General features: G+C 43.1%; 1 protein-coding gene across 1 annotated transcript; it reads right to left on the bottom strand.

The window, feature by feature from the left end:
- Window positions 1-2,700: 2,700 nt before the first annotated feature.
- On the bottom strand, window positions 2,701-20,052 carry spg21 (SPG21 abhydrolase domain containing, maspardin). The gene is made up of 9 exons (XM_035627954.2): window positions 19,721-20,052; window positions 12,488-12,550; window positions 10,516-10,677; window positions 9,460-9,540; window positions 7,898-8,043; window positions 7,705-7,813; window positions 5,057-5,164; window positions 4,836-4,976; window positions 2,701-3,461 (listed from the first exon to the last, which is right to left on the bottom strand). The coding sequence occupies exons 2-9, from the start codon at window positions 12,548-12,550 to the stop codon at window positions 3,336-3,338; spliced, it is 936 nt and encodes a 311-aa protein (XP_035483847.1). The 5' UTR covers window positions 19,721-20,052; the 3' UTR covers window positions 2,701-3,335.
- Between the last annotated feature and the right edge of the window lie 111 nt (window positions 20,053-20,163).

Here is a 20,163-nt window from a genome sequence, read left to right as displayed (position 1 = left end):
ACATAAGCTTGTTAATTTTTCTGGCATGGATTGTTTTTTATCTGTTCAATGGATTTTTTTTTTGTAAAACAAATTTCATTTTTAATACAGTCCATAACGGGGGTATTTTGGGATTTGTGTATATAATATTTGGCAATGATGATGATGGTATTGATTAGAATTACACAGAAAATAAATCTATGTCAATGGACTTGGATTTGAATCGATGATGCAAGGATCCCCGTAAGTTTTGAATTATTTCATGAGAATAAAAAAGATGTTCAGTTGTTTCCATATCGGTGTTACACAGGTGATAGTTTTCTTTTGTAGATTGATTCATTTGAGGGATATACTGTGTATCATTTATAGCTTTACTTCCATATGAATCTTTTTTCTTTTCCATATTGTCTGAAATTGGGTGTTCTATATGTTAAGCCAGGATACATGTGTGTAAATGGGTGTTTTCTTATGAACATATTGTTGCATTTTTCTTGTGAGAAATCCATATTGTCTATGTTAATATTTGGTACTTTAGGTATTGGAGTGTTATCTATATTGTTCTGGATTATTTGGAGAAAAGGGCCGTTGGGATGCTTTGTTTTACCTTATTAGTTTTTCATGGAGCAGTTCAAATATTATTGGTCATTAAATTGTGTCCATCCATTAAATGCACGATTGACCATATTTGTTTTTTCCATCCAGTCATCCATAAACATAGATTTCCTGCTGCATAGTATGGCTTTATTATTCCATAGTGGGACATTGTTAAGTAGTGTTTATGCATTATCTTCCAGTTTAACAGGACCTTTTTGATGGAATGCAGACAGTTTTACAGTTTGGATATTTCAAAGTCATGTTTTAACAGAAGCTCGATACCGCCCAACTTACTGAACAAAGTGACAGTAACGAGAACCGTATCCATCACCATTCCTTAGGAAAGATTGGAACCATTTGACCTTTAATGCACAATTCATAATTTCAAAGTCTCTCCTAGCGGATATTGTTGTGGGTAGATCTTTGAGGAATCCTGATTGTGTTCTGCTAATCATTTCTCATATTCCTTTGTTTCCCATTTATTAAAATGTTTTTTTGTATTGCACTCTGCATTTGGGTCCTGTTCCCACACACCTTGACATGTTGTCAATTGATAGAGCAGATGGTTTTTTTATGCAAGTTATTATATCCATAAACATTAATCAAAATAAGCAGAACCCTGTCAATCTCAAGAGCACATGCTATCTAATGGGCTTCACTGTCAGATTGTCACAGTTTGAAGGCGGCCGACCAGAGAACCGTGAGATGAGTCCCATCACCAGAACTTTCCACTGTGTAATATTCAGGTTCAGACGAAACCCGTTGCAGCATCCGTGATGCGCTTGCCATTGACGAAGCCAAACGGACGTCTGAATGGCGCAGCGTCGCCTTCTTTTCCTGCCTGTCTGGATAGCCAGTCCTCTTGAGTCGAATCGTCTGCGAAGTGGATTCTTTCTTCCTTGCAGACTGGTGAGGATTTCGTTCACCTCCAGATGTCACCTCTTACCATTTCAGTCACCCAGGGGCACCCTATAAGGTGTTAATCTGGGCCTGATGAAGATCCATTGACATAATTAAGTCCAATGCGTGGCCCTTGCAGTGGTTGGGCCCTGACACATGCTTTTAATGGCCAGATGTTTTCAATACAAGAGCGAGATATTAAAATGTTGCAAACTTAGATCTGTTTTGCACTGGAGAATATTATTGTAAAGGGCTGCAACGCCACCTCCTTTCTTTCCGTTTCTAAATTTGGAGGGGCTAAAGTCTAAATGGCGTTCTGTTATAAAGTCATTAATTAAAAGTGACTCACCCGTCAACAAGGCCAGGTTTAGTGTGTTCAAAGTATTCTGTGGGCATGGATGAACCAGAACAGATGGTAGCTTGTGAAATTGTGAGGTTACTGAGACAGGCGCCAGAGGGTTTTTTAGAGATGCACCTGTATATAACACCAGCAGTGATTTGCAGGTCATTACCGCTAATTCTGTCCAGATCTGTTTGAGCTACTTTGTTCGGCAGTAGACCAGCACATATCCCATATCACACATTCAGTGGCAAGAAAACCCTCTGGAATTATCTTCATGTGCGTATAAAATTGCCTTGAATATGGTCAGATATTCATCTGAATTACAATACAGTGTATTTCAACCAACATCACAAATCATTGCATTGTTCGAATCAATACTGAAAAGGCCATTCGAATATTTACAGCATAGGTTTGGAAAAGTAGGTGAAGGCCTCAGCTGATAACATGGAGTCATGAGATGGGGGGGGGGGGGCAGATTGGAGGTGTGGATAAGAGCCATTGTATGACAGACAATCCCAAATTTGGAGTTTCTTTTTCACCAGCTGCCTCGCTGCGGTGAACCAGGCCCAACAAAGATCTCAGAAGACTGATGATCAAGAATTGTTCATTGGCATGAAACAGGAAAGCATTTCAAAGTTTACTTATGGTCCCTACAGTCTCCAGAGGTACAGAGGCAGCCAGAGAGCCTTCAGCTATCGAGCTCAGACAAGGAGGCAGACCCTCTCCACATACAAGAGTAGCTGGAAACGTTTCCCTTTTTGATAAAGCTTATCGTTAAAGGCATAGTTCAGTGATTTTGAAGTGGGGTTATATTTCAAATATGTGCTCAAGAGTGATAACAAATTAAGATAAAATGGCTGACACGGTAGAGAATGTATACACGATTCCTTATAAAAAATGGACAGCATTTATTTTACATTGATAATCAAAGTGTTCGAAGCATGAAAATAAAACTCATCATTTTACAGGTGCACAAACTTACCAAAAAATAATCAGTTTAAAGTTGTGTTTTAGTGGCTGAAGCTTTAGCAGCTCAACAGATTAACATGTATGAAGAAAAATCTATGGAAAGCTTTAACACAGTGTACACAGTCACCTTATCCCACTGTGGAAATAACGAGTAATCAGTTTTGTTACTGTAAAGGTGCAAAACACATGGACAAAAAAAAAAATCAATGAATTACACAAAGACTTTTAAGATAAACATCTCTCCATAACTATGATAGCACTTAACCAGTGTGTTCATCTTTCTGTTAACAGGAAACCAATTCACTCCCAACCACATTATGTATCTTACACACTTCATGAGTGTAACACGCGTCATTTCACATAAGGCAAGGTGATGTGTGTGTTGAAAGCAAAGCAGCTGAGGATCCTTTATGTTCGATATAAAAATATTCTCAGTTGACTTGCTGATCAACTGTTGAGCTCCATAGAAATATCTGGACAACAATCGTCTGACACCAGACAGAATTGGTTGGAAATGTTCAGAGGAAACATCCGTCAGGTAAAAAACGTCTCATTGATCTCCGTCGGAGTCACAGTCACCACTAAGGTGACTCTCCTGCACCTCCAGCTCCTCGTTGCTCACCATGTCAGGACTGATGGCAGCGTATCGTGTCCCGTGGAACTGACGCAGGTGAATCTGGACATGAAGAACAAAGAACGTAATTTAAAAAGTGACTCCACCTGTATGTAGAGGGGAACTGACTCCACCTACAGGGGAACTGAATCCACCTGTATGTGGAGGGGAACAGACTCCACCTTAATGTAGAGGGGAATTGACTCCACCTGTATGTAGAGGGGGACTGACTCCACCTGAATGTAGAGGGGGACTGACTCCACCTGTATGTAGAGGGGGACTGACTCCACCTGTATGTAGAGGGGGACTGACTCCACCTGAATGTAGAGGGGGACTGACTCCACCTGAATGTAGAGGGGAACTGAATGTAGAGGGGAACTGACTCCACCTGAATGTGGAGGGGAACTGACTCCACCTGAATGTGGAGGGGAACTGACTCCACCTGTATGTAGAGGGGAACTGACTCCACCTGTATGTAGAGGGGAACTGACTCCACCTGTATGTGGAGGGGAACTGACTCCACCTGTATGTAGAAGGGAACTGACTCCACCTGTATGTAGAAGGGAACTGACTCCACCTGTATGTGGAGGGGAACTGACTCCACCTGTATGTGGAGGGGAACTGACTCCACCTGTATGTAGAAGGTAAGTGACTCCACCTGTATGTAGAAGGTAAGTGACTCCACCTGTATATGGAGGGGAACTGACTCCACCTGTATGTAGAAGGTAAGTGACTCCACCTGTATGTAGAGGGGAACTGACTCCACCTGTATGTAGAGGGGGACTGACTCCACCTGTATGTAGAGGGGGACTGACTCCACCTGTATGTAGAAGGTAAGTGACTCCACCTGTATGTGGAGGGGAACTGACTCCGCCTGTATTTAGAAGGTAAGTGACTCCACCTGTATGTGGAGGGGGACTGACTCCACCTGTATGTAGAGGGGGACTGACTCCACCTGTATGTAGAGGGGAACTGACTCCACCTGTATGTAGAGGGGAACTGACTCCACCTGTATGTAAAGGGGGTGTGACTCCACCTGTATGTAGAAGGTAAGTGACTCCACCTGTATGTGGAGGGGAACTGACTCCACCTGTATGTAGAGGGGGACTGACTCCACCTGTATGTAGAGGGGGACTGACTCCACCTGTATGTAGAGGGGGACTGACCACCTGTATGTGGAGGGGAACTGACTCCACCTGTATGTAGAGGGGAACTGACTCCACATGTATGTAGAGGGGGTGTGACTCCACCTGTATGTAGAAGGTAAGTGACTCCACCTGTATGTGGAGGGGAACGGACTCCAACTGTATGTAGAGGGGGACTGACCACCTGTATGTGGAGGGGAACTGACTCCACCTGTATGTAGAGAGGAACTGACTCCACCTGTTTGTAGAGGGGGACTGACTCCACCTGTATGTAGAGGGGGTGTGACTCCACCTGTATGTAGAGGTTGACCTCGGCGCTCCTACACAGGTAAGGGAAGTTTCCTCCAGTTTTCAGATGAGCTCGTCTGGCATTGGGATACAGTTTATACATCTCCTCCTTGGCCTCCAGAGACAGAGCACTCTGATCAAACACCTGAACAACATTCAGAGGAAAAAAGGTTATTGTAGTCGACACAAACATGAATTTACACTGGTAGACTTAATCTTACTTACATCTATAATGGTGACCGCAACTTCTTTTATTTTGTGAGGCTCCACATAGGAGTTCTGACAGTTCAGTGTTAGCCGTGATGCTAACTCACTTTGGTTCAGACTCTCCAACTACAACACACAAACATTACACAGGGAGGTTAACATCCACACAGAAATTGTAGCTGTGTTTAGTAGCTGCCTAGTTAAATGGTAAAGTTCAAGATTTGGAAAATGCACTTATTTTCTTCATTTCCAAGAGTGAGATGAGAAGATACTACTGAGTAGAATTCTAAAGTTCTGTGTAGGTGTGACAGTAGACTAGGACGTTTGAAAATAGAGCGATCAGGAGGGAGAATAGAGTCGGGAGAGAAACAATGAGGTAGCAAAGAGGGAATGAAGAGAGACAGAGGGATGAATAAATGACTTCATTAAAAACTTCAGATTAATCCACAATTTATCCATTACTGACCTGGAAGGTCGATTCATTATCTTAAATACTTTAATCAATAACACCAATCTGACTATACCTAATATTTATGGACCTGACAAAGATGATCCCACCTTCTTTAATAGATGTTTTACATCATTAAATACTTTCTCAGACTAAAAAGATGATCATTGGTTGATATTTTAATACCGTACTCAACACAGCAATAGTAATCCACCGAGAATAAAACAATACAGGGAGGAACTTGACGACGAACAAATTATCCAACAAAAAAAATATTCACATATTTCTCACAGCTACACCGCAAATTCTCACAAATCAATCATCAAAGATACAGTGAATACATCCATCCACTTAATTGTAGTAAGCGACCACGCCCCCCCATCTCCTTACAACTCCGTAAAAATCAATTCCATAAACAATACCTCAGATGGCGCTTCGACCTCTCACTGCGTAAAGACCCAGACTTTGACTGGAACTTTAACAGGGAAAGTGGGTCCGCCTCAGGGGTTATTGAGGTTGCTGTCTGAGAGAACACAATAAAACTCTCAGTCTCGAGTCTCTTTTTTTGAGTGCTTTTTCCTGACTGCACCCGACACAACCATGATCTATGGTTTTACTGAGGACATACAGAGCTACAGGGGAAATAAATCATAAATCAACCATTAAAAACACATTCCTCTTCAGCCCATTTACTCTTCGGACAACCTACAAAACTACATTAGTCCCCTTCTCCGCCACTCCACTCCTTCTGAACCAATCCTCTGACTCTGATCCCCACAATCCAGGATTAGCCACCTCCTCCCTATGGAGGCCTCTCCCCAAACACATCCATGACTGCACCGGTCTGTCTGGGTGCAACAAGTCCCTCATCAGTCCCTTACATCCAAGTTTGATATGTAATTTAATGTCCCAGGTGTACCTTCTGCGTTGACTGTTTTTTAGTTCTGTCTAATTTTGTTTTCACTTAAAGGTGACATATTATACATAAATCACCTTTCAGTGTTTGTGCACATAAATGTGTGTATCTGTGGAGCAGCTGGTCCAAAAACTGTGCAAAAAGACCACCCTGTGGTTTGTTTGTTGCAGTCAGCGGGTCGCAAAACTGATTTGTATCTGAGATGCAAGAGAGCAGAGCGGGGGGAGCGGGTGGCGAAATCTGTCACTCATTCACAAACATATTACTGGCAATTCAATTTCCATGTCGCATATCATATCTACCCCGGTGAATATGGTTTTAAAAGTAAGCACTCATTCACAACCACATAGGAAAAAATACATTTAAGAAAATATAATTCTTGTAAGATCACATGGAGCTGGATTCGATCTCTCCACAGCAAAAGACCTAAAACTGAAAGTCTCCTCTTATCACCGTGAGCCTGCCCACTTAACGTGCCGGTCACATATTGATACATTATGTCATCATCCAGGTAACGTTCAGATCTGGGTTCACTTAAATCAATTCGTTACCAAACTAAGCGACTTAAAATCAACAGTCAAGCATTTATTTAAAAAAAAAAGTTTATTTATCATTTATAGTTTTACTTCATTCATTACCACTTATATTTGATCTCTTCCTGTGGATCAGTGTTAGCAATTATTTTGTGTATTTTGACAGTATTGTCTTGAGTTAGATCGCTACAGTTTAAAAGTGTTTTTGTCATCATGAAAAAATAATCTTGATTAATCCGGGGATTTCCTGAGATGAGCCGAGGGTAGCCGATTTACATGAACCCAGATCAGAACGTTACCTGGATGATGACATAATGTATCAATATGTGACTGACAACGGCACGTTAAGTGGGCGTGGCTCACGGTGATAGGTGGATACTTTCAGTTTTAGGTCTTTTGCTGTGGAGAGATCGAATCCAGCGCCATGCGATCTTACAAGAATCATATTTTCTTAAATGTATCTGTTCCTAGGTGGCTGTCAATGAGTGCTTACTTTTAAAACCATATTCGCCGCGGTAGATATGATACCCAAGGCCCCTCCCCGCTCCGCTCTCTTACATCTCAGCTACAAGTACAATTCAGTTTTGCAAGACGCTGACTGCAAGAAATGTAGAAACTTCAAACGAGGAACCATAGAAGCTTGAAGCAGCTTGCACCAGGAGGATTCTTTGCTCACATACTCTGCACTTCCTACTCAATGTAGGAATGCTTCAGTATACTGTAGTGACACATTGGTGTGATATGAAAGAACTCGTTGATGTCCACTTACCCTGTCAACCATGAAGTCAATTGCATCTGCCATTTTGGGGTCCACAGGTCCTTTTGCAAAATTCCCTAGAACGATCTTCTTCAACATGAAAGCTGGCATCAACCAGAAGCTGAGGAGGAATGTGGAAATAGTACATTAATGACGAATCTAAACACGCAGAAGAAGTATGTGTGAAGGAGCCACTGAATACCACCTGTTGGATGTCCATGTCTGGTTAAAGATGGAGGTGTCGCTGAATGAATTGCACAGGATCAGCGAGTGCACCCGGGGTGACTTGTGTGTGCACTCTGCAAACTTCTGAGCCAAGAAACCTCCCAGAGACGCCCCAAACAAATGGACCTTGAGGTTCATTTGACAGGAGAAGATTTTTTAGCATCGTCACAATCATCATCATTGAAAAGAGACAAACGATTATCATCATCATCAGAAAGAGTTTCAAGTGACCCATTATTGAGTTAAGGCATGGGCTGGTATGACATTTTGAAGTTCTCTGTCTGTCAATGGGCTTCCTGAGGTTCTCTCTGGGCTGCACACCAGTTCCTGATCAAGCTCGCATTAAAGCTGGGACTCTTCGACTCTTCGTCACCAGACCAATCACGCTGCCTTGCTCCTCTACCTAACTGCTCAACTAGGGCTGCAACTAACGATTATTTTCATAATCCATTAATCTGTCGATTATTTTCTCAATCGATTAGTTGTTTGGTCCATAAATTGTCATAAAATAATGAAAAATGTTGTGTTTCCCAAAACTCCCAAAATGAAGTTTTGTTTTGTCCACACACCAAAGATATTCAGTTTACCGTCACAGAGAAGCAGAGAAAACTCATAAAAACTACTTGAGCCGATTAATCGGTTATCAAAATAGTTGGCAATTCATTTAGTTATCGATTAATCTATTAACTGTTGCAGCTCTATGCTCAACATCATCAGGCTCAATCCTCACATTCTGTTGCTTGAAAGACTATTAAATCTGATTAAACTTTCATGGAGTACGGTCGTCTGGTAGCTCAGCCCTGAACTCTTTTAATGACAAAAATAGACAAACTGCCCCTGAACTGTCCGTCACGAGTTGACAGCATGATGAACTCTGTCTGCTGTCATGACGTGATGCAGGTAACCAAAACATGCACGTTATTATGCATCATCCAAGACTATAGGTCTGCCTTTGAGTTGCAGCTGCAAAATGAGTCGAAAAAGGATGAAATTATTCTTAACAGTTCTCAAAAGTTTCTTTGAGTATTTATTATGCGTATTTAATACACCATTAATATTTTTATTATTATGTATTGCACATCTTAGATGTACAATTATTAATTTCTTGCATTGCAAGTGGTGATTAGTGTTGGACAAATAGTGGGGTGGGGGGCGCCGATCAAAAATAGCAGTGCTTGCTTGGGCATGATTATCACAACTGCGGCTGTGAGTCGGCTAATCAACTATCATGCCCTCCGGAGCAGCCGGTGTTGGTCTTTTCCCACTTCGCGTCCAGACTGTACTGTAGTCGGTTGGCACTGTCTCGCTCCGACGCACCGAGACATCTTCTTTAAACACTATAATTATTTATATCTTGTTAACTGCAAATCTTCTCCTATTACTGCACAAAATTTCTAAATGTACAGTCCGGTCTATTCAATATAACACAAGAGTAAGGATTTTTTAAAATAGTATTCATATTCCTGTGTACATTATTGCAGTTCTACTATAAAATATAACACACACACACAGTTTAGAGTTTCCAGAGTCCAGCAGACTTACTTTGTCTAGTTGAAGGTGATCCAGAAGCTTTCTGAAGCCATCACAGAACTCTGAGAGATCCCAGTAAACGGGATACTGCAGCTGGAAACACAGAGCAAGTGATCATGGTTTACTACAGTAGGATGAATTGATGGGTCGGCTGTTGAGTCATTCAGACTGAAGTCAGACTAAATTATCATTCAGAATGAATTTTCCAGAGCAAACAGCTCGTGGTGTTTCAAACGGGATTTTATTGAGACAAATATGGGGCCAATTTGTAGCAAAATTATTCTTGTGTGTGTATGTAGATTTGTGTAACTGTATCTCAATCGTTGTGTACATAATCAGGTATGTGTGTGTGTGTGTGTGTGTGTGTGTGTGTGTGTGTGTGAATCTGCAAATGATTCTGTAAACGGCTCTGCAAATGCGTGTATAGATCTGTGAATAAATCTGTAACTTTGTCGAAGTTCGAGGAAAGAGACTACGATAGGTAAAAAATGGACACTTGGTTCTGGAAAAGTGCATGAAGCCTGTATTGTCTGGATTGACCAGCAGAGGGTGACTTCACTGGTTGCCAAAAAAAGGCAGTTTCTACAGAAGTCTATGAGAAAATTACCCCACTCACTTGATTTATAAATGTATACATTTTCCTGAGGAGTTCATGGTCTCAATCACTAATGTCAAGTCTTTATTTTTTGTGCATATTTGAAACATCTGATGTAGGAGAAGGAAAGAAACATATTCATCCAGGAACAAGGAGAATAGAAAGAATCACCCTATTCTTTTGGTGCGTGTGTGGGGGCACAAGCAAGGGGGACGCCAAGGAAAAAAGGTTGGGAACCACTGCTGTAAAGCACTTTGAGTGGTAAATAAGTAAAGATGCTTTTGATGTATTTTGTTCTTATTTTCTTGCTTCTTTTAAAATGTTTTTATGCATTTATACCTACTAAATATATAATTGTCTAAATAGGGTGAGAATATGGTTTGCATTTCTCCTATAGATCCTATGGCTGGGGGAAAATGAGAAACAGTGCCCCCCACGCTGAAGCTGCAGTGTGTTTTCAGTCATGAACTCACCGAGATGACCCTGTAGCCCCAGCCCGTCAGGGCCAGCAACTGCTGGAAGAACACCTCGGCTGTCCCACTGACGGGGGGGAGGAAGATAATGGGACACCTGATGCTCTTTGGCCCTGCGTCATACAGCGACCACACCTTACTGTCGTCATCGTCGACAATGATCTGGAGGAGACAGAAACAACATGTTGAATGAATTTCCCTGGCGTGGGATTAATAAAGTCATATCTTATCTTAACTGTTATAATCAGTGAACCACAGTTTCAAGTCAGAACGAATGAAGTCTGTTTACATTAAACTAACAATATAGAACTACATGAAAGTGTTTTTCATAGGTCCATGAGAAAGAGTGGTGTCAACAAGTCAGTCCACTCTTTCGTAACAGGCAGCATGCTGTCTGCTCCCCCCCTCCTCAAAGATAAACATTGCTCTCCAGTAATGCAGCCGGGAGGAACACTACGCTAAGCTGGCTTGTTGCAATATGGCAAGTAATTCTATTAAAACAACAGTTTGTCGCATCTGCTACAGGACAGGTTACATAAAGCTACAAAGATAACAGCAGCTCAAAGTGTTACTTGTGTGTGAACGTCTAGGTGACATTGTCACATCAAGCAGATCTGTGCTGTGTAGCTTCAGAAAATGTGGACATTCTCATCTTTCTTCTGAAAAAACTTGAAACGAGTAAAAATACAGTGAGTTCCATAAATAAACAGACGTTTCTTTTGTACTTTTCTCTTGTTAGTATTTGTTCATAACTACTACAATAGTACACATTATGTTTTTGAAAAGAGCTGCTTTTGTTTTGTATGCTGCTAAGAAGACACCCCAATAGGGTCAAGTAGCTCCATAATTTTGAAAGTAAAATAAAACATCATACTTTATATAGTTAGTTTAAATAAATAAAAAAAAAAAAAAAAAATCAAGGAAATTTCTTTTGCATTTCTTTTCTGCTGTATCGAAAAACATACCAAACCGTGACGCCACCATTTCGTATCGAACACCCCTCATATATTTATGTACATTTTCTTTCTTTATATATATCTATATATCTATATATAGATATATATATATATATATATATAACCCTAACCCTAACCCTAATGATCTATATTATATGTTTATACCTGCACATAGCAACTACATGTTTATGTTTGTTCAGCTCTGTCGCCCGTGTTTTGTTGTGTAAGTCTATTCTGTTTAAGTTCACTGTGAGAGCATAGGAAACCGGAGTCACATTCCTTGTATGTTTACTCACGCTTTGCCAATCAAGCGGATTCTGATAAAGTGCCAGTGTTGCAAAATCTATACACAACCAAACATGCCGGCTCGCAAATTTCACATACGGAATACGTTGATACGTTGAATGATGCATTCAGAATCTTGCGCAAGCTCCCAAGTGCTTGTCACATTTTTGTTACTCGTAATGTTCACACATTTCATGCCATGTTGAGGAATATTATGTGTTAATAAATCGATTCAAAAACATAATTATAATGGTGACCGAGCCCACACAATGTGAAACATCTCATATTATAAGAAACATTGGAAGTGTATGTATTTTAATCACTGGGTACATCTAGAGTTGATTATGTGTGTTGTCCTTGTATTGTATTGTATTCTTATTTTTGTATGGATGATATAGACCAATGTGTCTGGAATAAAAGTTAAATAAATCATATTCCCGCTCCCTGTGTCACAAACACAAAAAAGACACTACCCTCTGCTGGAAGGTAAGAAAAGATTGTTTTCTTTGTCAATCCGCACTGTTCCAAAAAAACAAAACAACGTCTTCCTCACACAGTCCAAACACATGCAGACTTGAGTTGGGTTAATTGGAGACTCTAAATTAACCATTTGTGTGAATGTGAGCGTGGATGGTTGTTGGCCTTGCTATGTGCTGATGACCTGTCCATGATGTATCCTGCCTCTCGCCCACATCACCATCATTAGAAATTATAAATCATTACATACTTACTCTCTTCAGGGGCACGGTGCTTCTGAACCAGTTATAGTCAGGAGACACTTTAATCTCCTCCATCTGAGGACAAGGGCAGAGACAGAACAGACATAGTCAGAAACACATTCACAGAGACAAAAATACAGTCACAGAGAGACAGACAACGAATAAAGTCAGAGACAAACAAAGAATACAGTCCGAGACAAACTGAAACAGAAAGACAGACACAGACAAACTGTCAGATGAGAGACGATCAAAGACAGACAGTCACAGACACACAGAGACAGAAACACTTTAATAGACACAGTCAGAGACAGACAGTCACAGACCTAGATAAGGAAAGTTAACCTCACAAAGTCCGAGACAAGGAGTCCGAGTCACATACACTGACTCAGTCACAGACAAAGGCTCAGACAGAGTAAGAGAGCGACAGAGACAGTCACAGACAAATTGACAGAGAAAGAGTCAGACAGTCACAGACCTACAGTTAGGACAAAGTCAGAAAGATAACACCTGGCATAATACAGTCAGAGACAGGAAGAGTTGAATAGTCACAGTCGGGGACAGACAGGAAGAGTGGAAGAATAACAGTCAGAGACAGACAGGAATTGTTGAAGAGTCACAGTCAGAGACAGGAAGATTTGAAGAGTCACAGTCGGGGACAGACAGGGAGAGTGGAAGAATAACAGTCAGAGACATACAGGAAGAGTTGAAGAGTCACAGTTGGGGACAGACAGAAAGAGTTAAAGAGTCACAGTCAGAGACAGGAAGAGTTGAAGAGTCACAGTCGGGGACAGACAGGAAGAGTTGAAGAGTCACAGTCGGGGACAGTGAGAAAGAGTTGAAGAGTCACAGTCTGGGACAGACAGGAAGAGTTGAAGAGTCACAGTCGGGGACGAGAATAAGTTGAAGAGTCTCAGTCGGGGACAGGAAGAGTTGAAGAGTCACAGTGGGGGACAGACAGAAAGAGTTGAAGAGTCACAGTGGGGGACAGGCAGGAAGAGTTGAAAAGTCATAGTGGGGGACGACAGGCAGGAAGAGTTGAAGAGTCACAGTCAGGGACAGACAGGAGGAGTTGAAGAGTCACAGTCGGAGACAGATAGGAAGAGTTGAAGAGTCACAGTCGAGCAAAGACAGAAAGAGTTGAACAGTGACAGTCGAGCACAGACAGAAATAGTTAACGATTCACAGTTGGAGACAGACAGGAAGAATTGAAGAGTCAAAGTCAGAGACGGACAGGAAGAGTTGAAGAGTCACAGTCGGGGACAGACAGGAAGAGTTGAAGAGTCACAGTCAGAGACAGGAAGAGTTGCAGAGTCACAGTCGGGGACAGACAGGAAGAGTTGAAGATTCACAGTCAGAGACAGACAGGAAGAGTTGAAGAGACACAGTCGGGGACAGACAGGAAGAGTTGAACGGTCACAGTCAGAGACAGGAAGAGTTGAAGAGTCACAGTCGGGGACAGACAGAAAGAGTTGAAGAGTCACAGTGGGGGACATGCAGGAAGAGTTGAAAAGTCACAGTCGGGGACAGGCAGGAAGAGTTGAAGAGTCACAGTCGGGGACAGACAGGAGTTGAAGAGTCACAGTCGGGGACAGACAGGAGTTGAAGAGTCACAGTCGGAGACAGACAGGAAGAGTTGAAGAGTCACAGTCGGAGACAGACAGGAAGAGTTAAAGAGTCACAATCGGAGACAGACAGGAAGAGTTGAAGAGTCACAGTCGGGCAAAGACAGGAAGAGTTGAAGAGTCACAGTCGAGCACAGACAGAAAGAGTTGAACAGTCACAGTCAGGGACAGGAGGAGTTGAAGAGTCACAGTCGGAGACAGACAGGAAGAGTTGAAGAGTCAGTCAGGGACAGAGAATGAGTTGAAGAGTCACAGTCAGAGACAGAGAATCAGTTGAAGAGTCACAGTCAGGGACAGACAGGAGGAGTGGAAGAGTCAAAGTTAGGGACAGACAGGAAGAGTTGAGGAGTCACAGTCAGAGACAGACAGGAAGAGTTGAAGAGTCACAGTCAGAGACAGGAAGAGTTGCAGAGTCACAGTCAGAGACAGGAAGAGTTGCAGAGTCACAGTCGGGGACAGACAGGAAGAGTTGAAGATTCCCAATCAGAGACAGACAGGAAGAGTTGAAGAGACACAGTCGGGGACAGACAGGAAGAGTTGAAGAGACACAGTCGGGGACAGACAGGAAGAGTTGAACGGTTACAGTCAGAGACAGGAAGAGTTGAAGACTCACAGTCGGGGACGAGAATAAGTTGAAGAGTCACAGTCGGGGACAGACAGAAAGAGTTGAAGAGTCACAGTGGGGCACAGGCAGGAAGAGTTGAAAAGTCACAGAAGGGGACAGGCAGGAAGAGTTGAAGAGTCACAGTCAGGGACAGACAGGAGGAGTTGAAGAGTCACAGTCGGAGACTAACAGGGAGAGTTCAACAGTCACAGTCGGGGACAGGAAGAGTTGAAGAGTCACAGTCAGAGACAGGAAGATTTTAAGAGTCACAGTCGGGGACAGACAGGAGGGCTGAAGAGTCATAGTCGGGGACAGGAAGAGTTGAAGAATCAAAGTCAGGTACAGACAGAAAGAGTTGAAGAGTCACAGTCAGAGACGGGAAGAGTTGAAGAGCCACAGTCAGGGACAGGCAGGAAGAGTTGAAGTGTCACAGTCGGGGGCAGACAGGAAGATTTGAAGAGTCTGAATGTTGTTGCGCCTTAAGTAGTGTAATTACGGTAAGGACGGAAGCTCAGCGACTTCATGGTCTTGAAAGAAACATATACGTGTTTCTTCAATGTTCTATCGCATTCTTTGTGTTCTTTTTTTATTAGCATAACATGATGATGACTTTGCATTTTCTTCATGTTTAATCTCTTGTAAGCTTTATTTTGCCAATAGACTATCAGATATATCCGACAGATTAATATTACCGTTCCAGGATTTGTCGGCGAGCGGAAAACTGGGCTTAAAATCGTGTAATGTGAAGTCTGCTCTAAGAGACGTGCTAGCTGGTGGTACTGAAACTCTGGGCCTAGTGGTTAGCTCGTAAGTCTTCCATACCTGAGGTGGGGGCCTGGCCAGTGCATTAAAATTAGAGCAACAACAAAGAGAGAGACAAGTTTTCCCAAAAATTGCTCACTTAACAACTATGAAACGACTACAGACTGAACATACTTCAGCTGCCAGGCTTCTAACTAGAACCAAGACAGATGATCACATTAAACAACACCTGTTCACATTGCCTCCCTGTATGTTTTAGGATTGATTTTATGATCTTATTGATTACCTTTTTTTTTAGACCTTTCAAATCTCTTATGAACCTTTGCATGTTTTAGAACCATAAAGGCTAAAAAAACGCTAAAAGCTATAAAAGCTAAAAACCTAAAGGGGACACAGCCTTTGCAAATAGGGGCCAGAGACTCTGGAAACACCTGCCCGAGGACTTAAGGCTGTCTGAGTCATATTCATTAAGCGTTTTACTCCCTTTGTGTTTCATGAACCATTACACATGTAAATGGGGGAGGGGCTACTGACTGGGTTGATCTAAAATAATCCAAAGTCATTAAGACCCACATAAGTCCCTCCAGAGCTAAGGAGGCCAAAGACCCAACATATCCATGCTTGTTCTAAGTTTTGGTCTTGGAGGGTTTTTGAAGTAGGATTTCTCTTTGGTGCAGTGACGTCACCAAAGTAGTACCAGTGATAGAATAAACTGGAGCTGCAACTACAATTGTTTTCATTATCGATTCATCCCTCAATTTTTTTCTTGATTCCTCGATTACTTGTTTGGTCCATAAAATTTCACAAAATTATGAAAAATGTCGATTGTGTTTCCAAAACCACAAGATGGTGTTTAGAGGAGCAAAGAAACCAGAAAATATTCTCATTTAGAGGGGCAGTAAGCGATTTTGGAGCCCCTTTGCAATAACCAATCAAAAACATGAGAGAGAGACCGGCAAAAGGTGTGTGTGACGCGAGCATGCCTAGATGGAGAGAGAGTTGGCTGTAGAAGTTAATGTGCAGTGCAGGTTGCAGTCTATTTAATAATAATAAATGCTCAGCACCTCAAGTTTAACAAAAGTTTTGATGTGTCTTCGACAACCAACTTGCTCCTAGCCTGGCATAGCCATTCTTATATTCAAATCTTGTTAGTCTGGGACCTTTCGGTTCATTTTTGATTTCCAAGAGGCGTTACCAACGGACGCAGAGCAAAATGCATCTGGACTCGATTGGATATCAACGAATCGTGTGACGTCTGTCACATGATAAGAGCAGAGAGGAAATGTCTGTGAAGATGATTCCATAATGTCTGTGTGACATTTTTGTGGGAGAAGTATGAAAATATTGGGTACTTTGTCAAATGCTCGTGCATCAGCTGCAGCCTTGGTTGTTTACAACAGTCACTTCTGTCAGTGTCGTGTTATAAATCCCGCCCGTTATCAGATGACCGGTTGTGATTGGACCGGCAAGTTTTCTGTCGGGCGGAAATCACTTCCCAATGGAGGGGATCCAGACCGTATTCTGGCAGAGCAAATTTAAATGAGCTCCCAGAATTCGTCTGGGTCCCAGGATAACTCGTTCCACCATTTGGGAACCAATCACCGCACAGAATATCATCGGCGCAACTTCCCCCATACTCCATATGCCACCTACTGGGCAAAGAAGTAACTACAACCAATACTGTACACACAAAATAGGCAAACTATCGTCTACTATTCGTTATCGTCAAAATCCCAGAAAATATCAATACATTGTTTTGTCAATATCTTATTTTGCAATTTCCACAAACAGGTAGGCTACAATGACAGTAGTAATATAATAATATGGTAATAGCAATCTGTCATATGTATCTGATAGTCTATTGGCAAGATAAAACTTACAAGAGATTAAACATGGAGAAAAAAACACAGTGAGAACAGCCAACACGTATGTGTTCAGACGGTGGCCCACGTTACCTCGGTGAATGTCACAGACAGAGAAAGACAGTGACTCACAGACAGAGACAGACAGAGACAAACAGAGACACACAGACAGAGAGACAGACAGTGACTCACAGAGAGACAGACAGACAGAGAGAGACAGTAGACTGACAGAGAGACACACAGAGAGACAGACAGAGACAGACGGACAGAGACACACAGAGACAGACAGAGACAAAGACACACAGAGACAGACAGGAAGACAGAGAGAGACAGAAATAGACACACAGAGACACACACACAGAGACACACAGAGAGACAGACAGTGACTCACAAAGAGACAGACAGTAGACTGACAGAGAGGCAGGGACAGACAGAGACTCACAGAGAGATAGACAGAGACACAGAGACAGACAGACAGAGAGAGACAGACAGACAGACAGACAGACAGAGAGAGACTCACAGAGAGACAGACAGATAGTAGACTGACGGACAGACAGAGGGAGACAGACAGACTCACAGAGAGAGACAGACAGAGAGATACAGTAGACGGACGGACAGAGAGAGACAGACAGAGACTCACAAAGAGTGACAGACAGAGAGAGACAGTAGACTGACGGACAGACAGAGAGAGACAGACAGAGACTCAGAGAGAGACAGACAGAGACTCACAAAGAGTGACAGAAAGAGACTCACAAAGAGTGACAGCCAGAGAGAGACAGACAGAGACTCACAAAGAGTGACAGCCAGAGAGAGACAGTAGACTGAAGGACAGACAGAGAGAGACAGGCAGAGACTCACAGAGAGAGACAGTAGACTGACGGACAGACAGACAGAGACTCACAAAGAGTGACAGACAGAGAGACAGACAGAGACTCACAAAGAGTGACAGACAGAGAGAGACAGTAGACTGACGGACAGACAGAGAGAGACAGACAGAGACTCACAGAGAGAGACAGACAGAGAGAGACAGACAGAGACTCACAAAGAGTGACAGACAGAGAGAGACAGACAGAGACTCATAGAGAGAGAGAGAGACAGAGACACACAGAGAGACAGACAGAGAGAGACAGACAGAGACTCACAAAGAGTGACAGACAGAGAGAGACAGACAGAGACTCACAAAGAGTGACAGACAGAGAGAGACAGTAGACTGACGGACAGACAGAGAGAGACAGACAGAGACTCACAGAGAGAAAAAGGCAGAGAGAGACAGACAGAGACTCACAAAGAGTGACAGACAGAGAGAGACAGACAGAGACTCATAGAGAGAGAGAGAGACAGAGACACACAGAGAGACAGACAGAGAGAGACAGACAGAGACTCACAAAGAGTGACAGACAGAGAGAGACAGACAGAGACTCACAAAGAGTGACAGACAGAGAGAGACAGTAGACTGACGGACAGACAGAGAGAGACAGACAGAGACTCACAGAGAGAAAAAGGCAGAGAGAGACAGACAGATAGAGAGACAGACAGAGACTCACAGAGAAAGACAGGCAGAGAGAGACAGACAGACAGAGAGAGACAGTAGACTGACGGACAGACAGAGAGAGACAGACAGAGACTCACAGAGAGACAGACAGAGAGAGACAGTAGACTGACGGACAGACAGAGAGAGACAGACAGAGACTCACAGAGAGAGACAGACAGAGACTCACAAAGAGTGACAGACAGAGAGAGACAGACAGAGACTCACAAAGAGTGACAGACAGAGAGAGACAGACAGAGACTCACAGAGAGAGACAGACAGAGACTCACAGAGAGAGACAGACAGAGAGTCACATAATGACACAGACAGAGACTCACAGAGAGACGGACAGACAGACAGAGACAGACAGAGAGAGACTCACAGAGAGACAGACAGACAGAGACTCACAGAGAGAGACAGGCAGAGAGAGACAGACAGACAGAGAGAGACAGACAGAGACTCACAGAGAGACAGACAGACTGAGACTCACAGAAAGAGACAGGCAGAGACTCACAAAGAGTGACAGCCAGAGAGAGACAGACAGGGAGAGACAGTAGACTGACGGACAGACAGAGACTCACAGAGAGAGAGAGAGACAGAGACACACAGACAGACAGAGAGAGAGAGACACAGAGACACACAGACAGTAGACTGAAGGACAGACCGGTAGTCGGTCTCGGGAGTCAGATTAGAGGAACAACGCGGTAACGGGCTGTCAACAAACAAGTGTCTGACTCTGTCATCAACTGTCCGGGGACAACACATGACCGGGGGGAAAACACATGACCGGGGGGACAACACATGACCGGGGACATGGGGGACACGTCAAACACATGACCGTGTTCTCCTGGGTCACGACGTCGTTACCGTGCGGTTTGTGGTTGAGAGTCGCCGTGTCCGGAGGGTTTTATCCAGAATTCGGCACCATCTTCTCCGTCTGCTGCGTCGCGGTCATATGACTTCTGTGGAGCAGCACTTCCGCAAAGCTTCTGTCACCGCCCAACGAGCCAGAGCAACAAAAAAATCTTTAAAAAAACAGAAACCAATTTGACACACACGCACTATTCAAACCCTGTATCTACGGTCGGACACCGACAAACGACGGTCCGTTGAACCGTGACACCGTCATCGATTGCAGCGTGCTCATGCTGGTTGTCTATATGGATTGTGTGTGTGTGTGTGGGTGTGTGGGTGTTCTTGACAGCAGTGTATCAGGCGCATTACCGCCACCTGGTGCTCCGGAGTGTGGAGGCGCCGCCATCTTGTCTGGGCCACATCCGGTATCCAGGTATTAATAGTATATCTATCTG

This window comes from Scophthalmus maximus, chromosome 4 (assembly GCF_022379125.1).
Source record: "Scophthalmus maximus strain ysfricsl-2021 chromosome 4, ASM2237912v1, whole genome shotgun sequence".
In the NCBI taxonomy this organism is placed as follows: Eukaryota; Metazoa; Chordata; class Actinopteri; order Pleuronectiformes; family Scophthalmidae; genus Scophthalmus; species Scophthalmus maximus.
The sequence above is the reverse complement of the archived record's forward strand: the minus strand, read 5'-3'. Positions and strand labels throughout refer to the sequence as shown.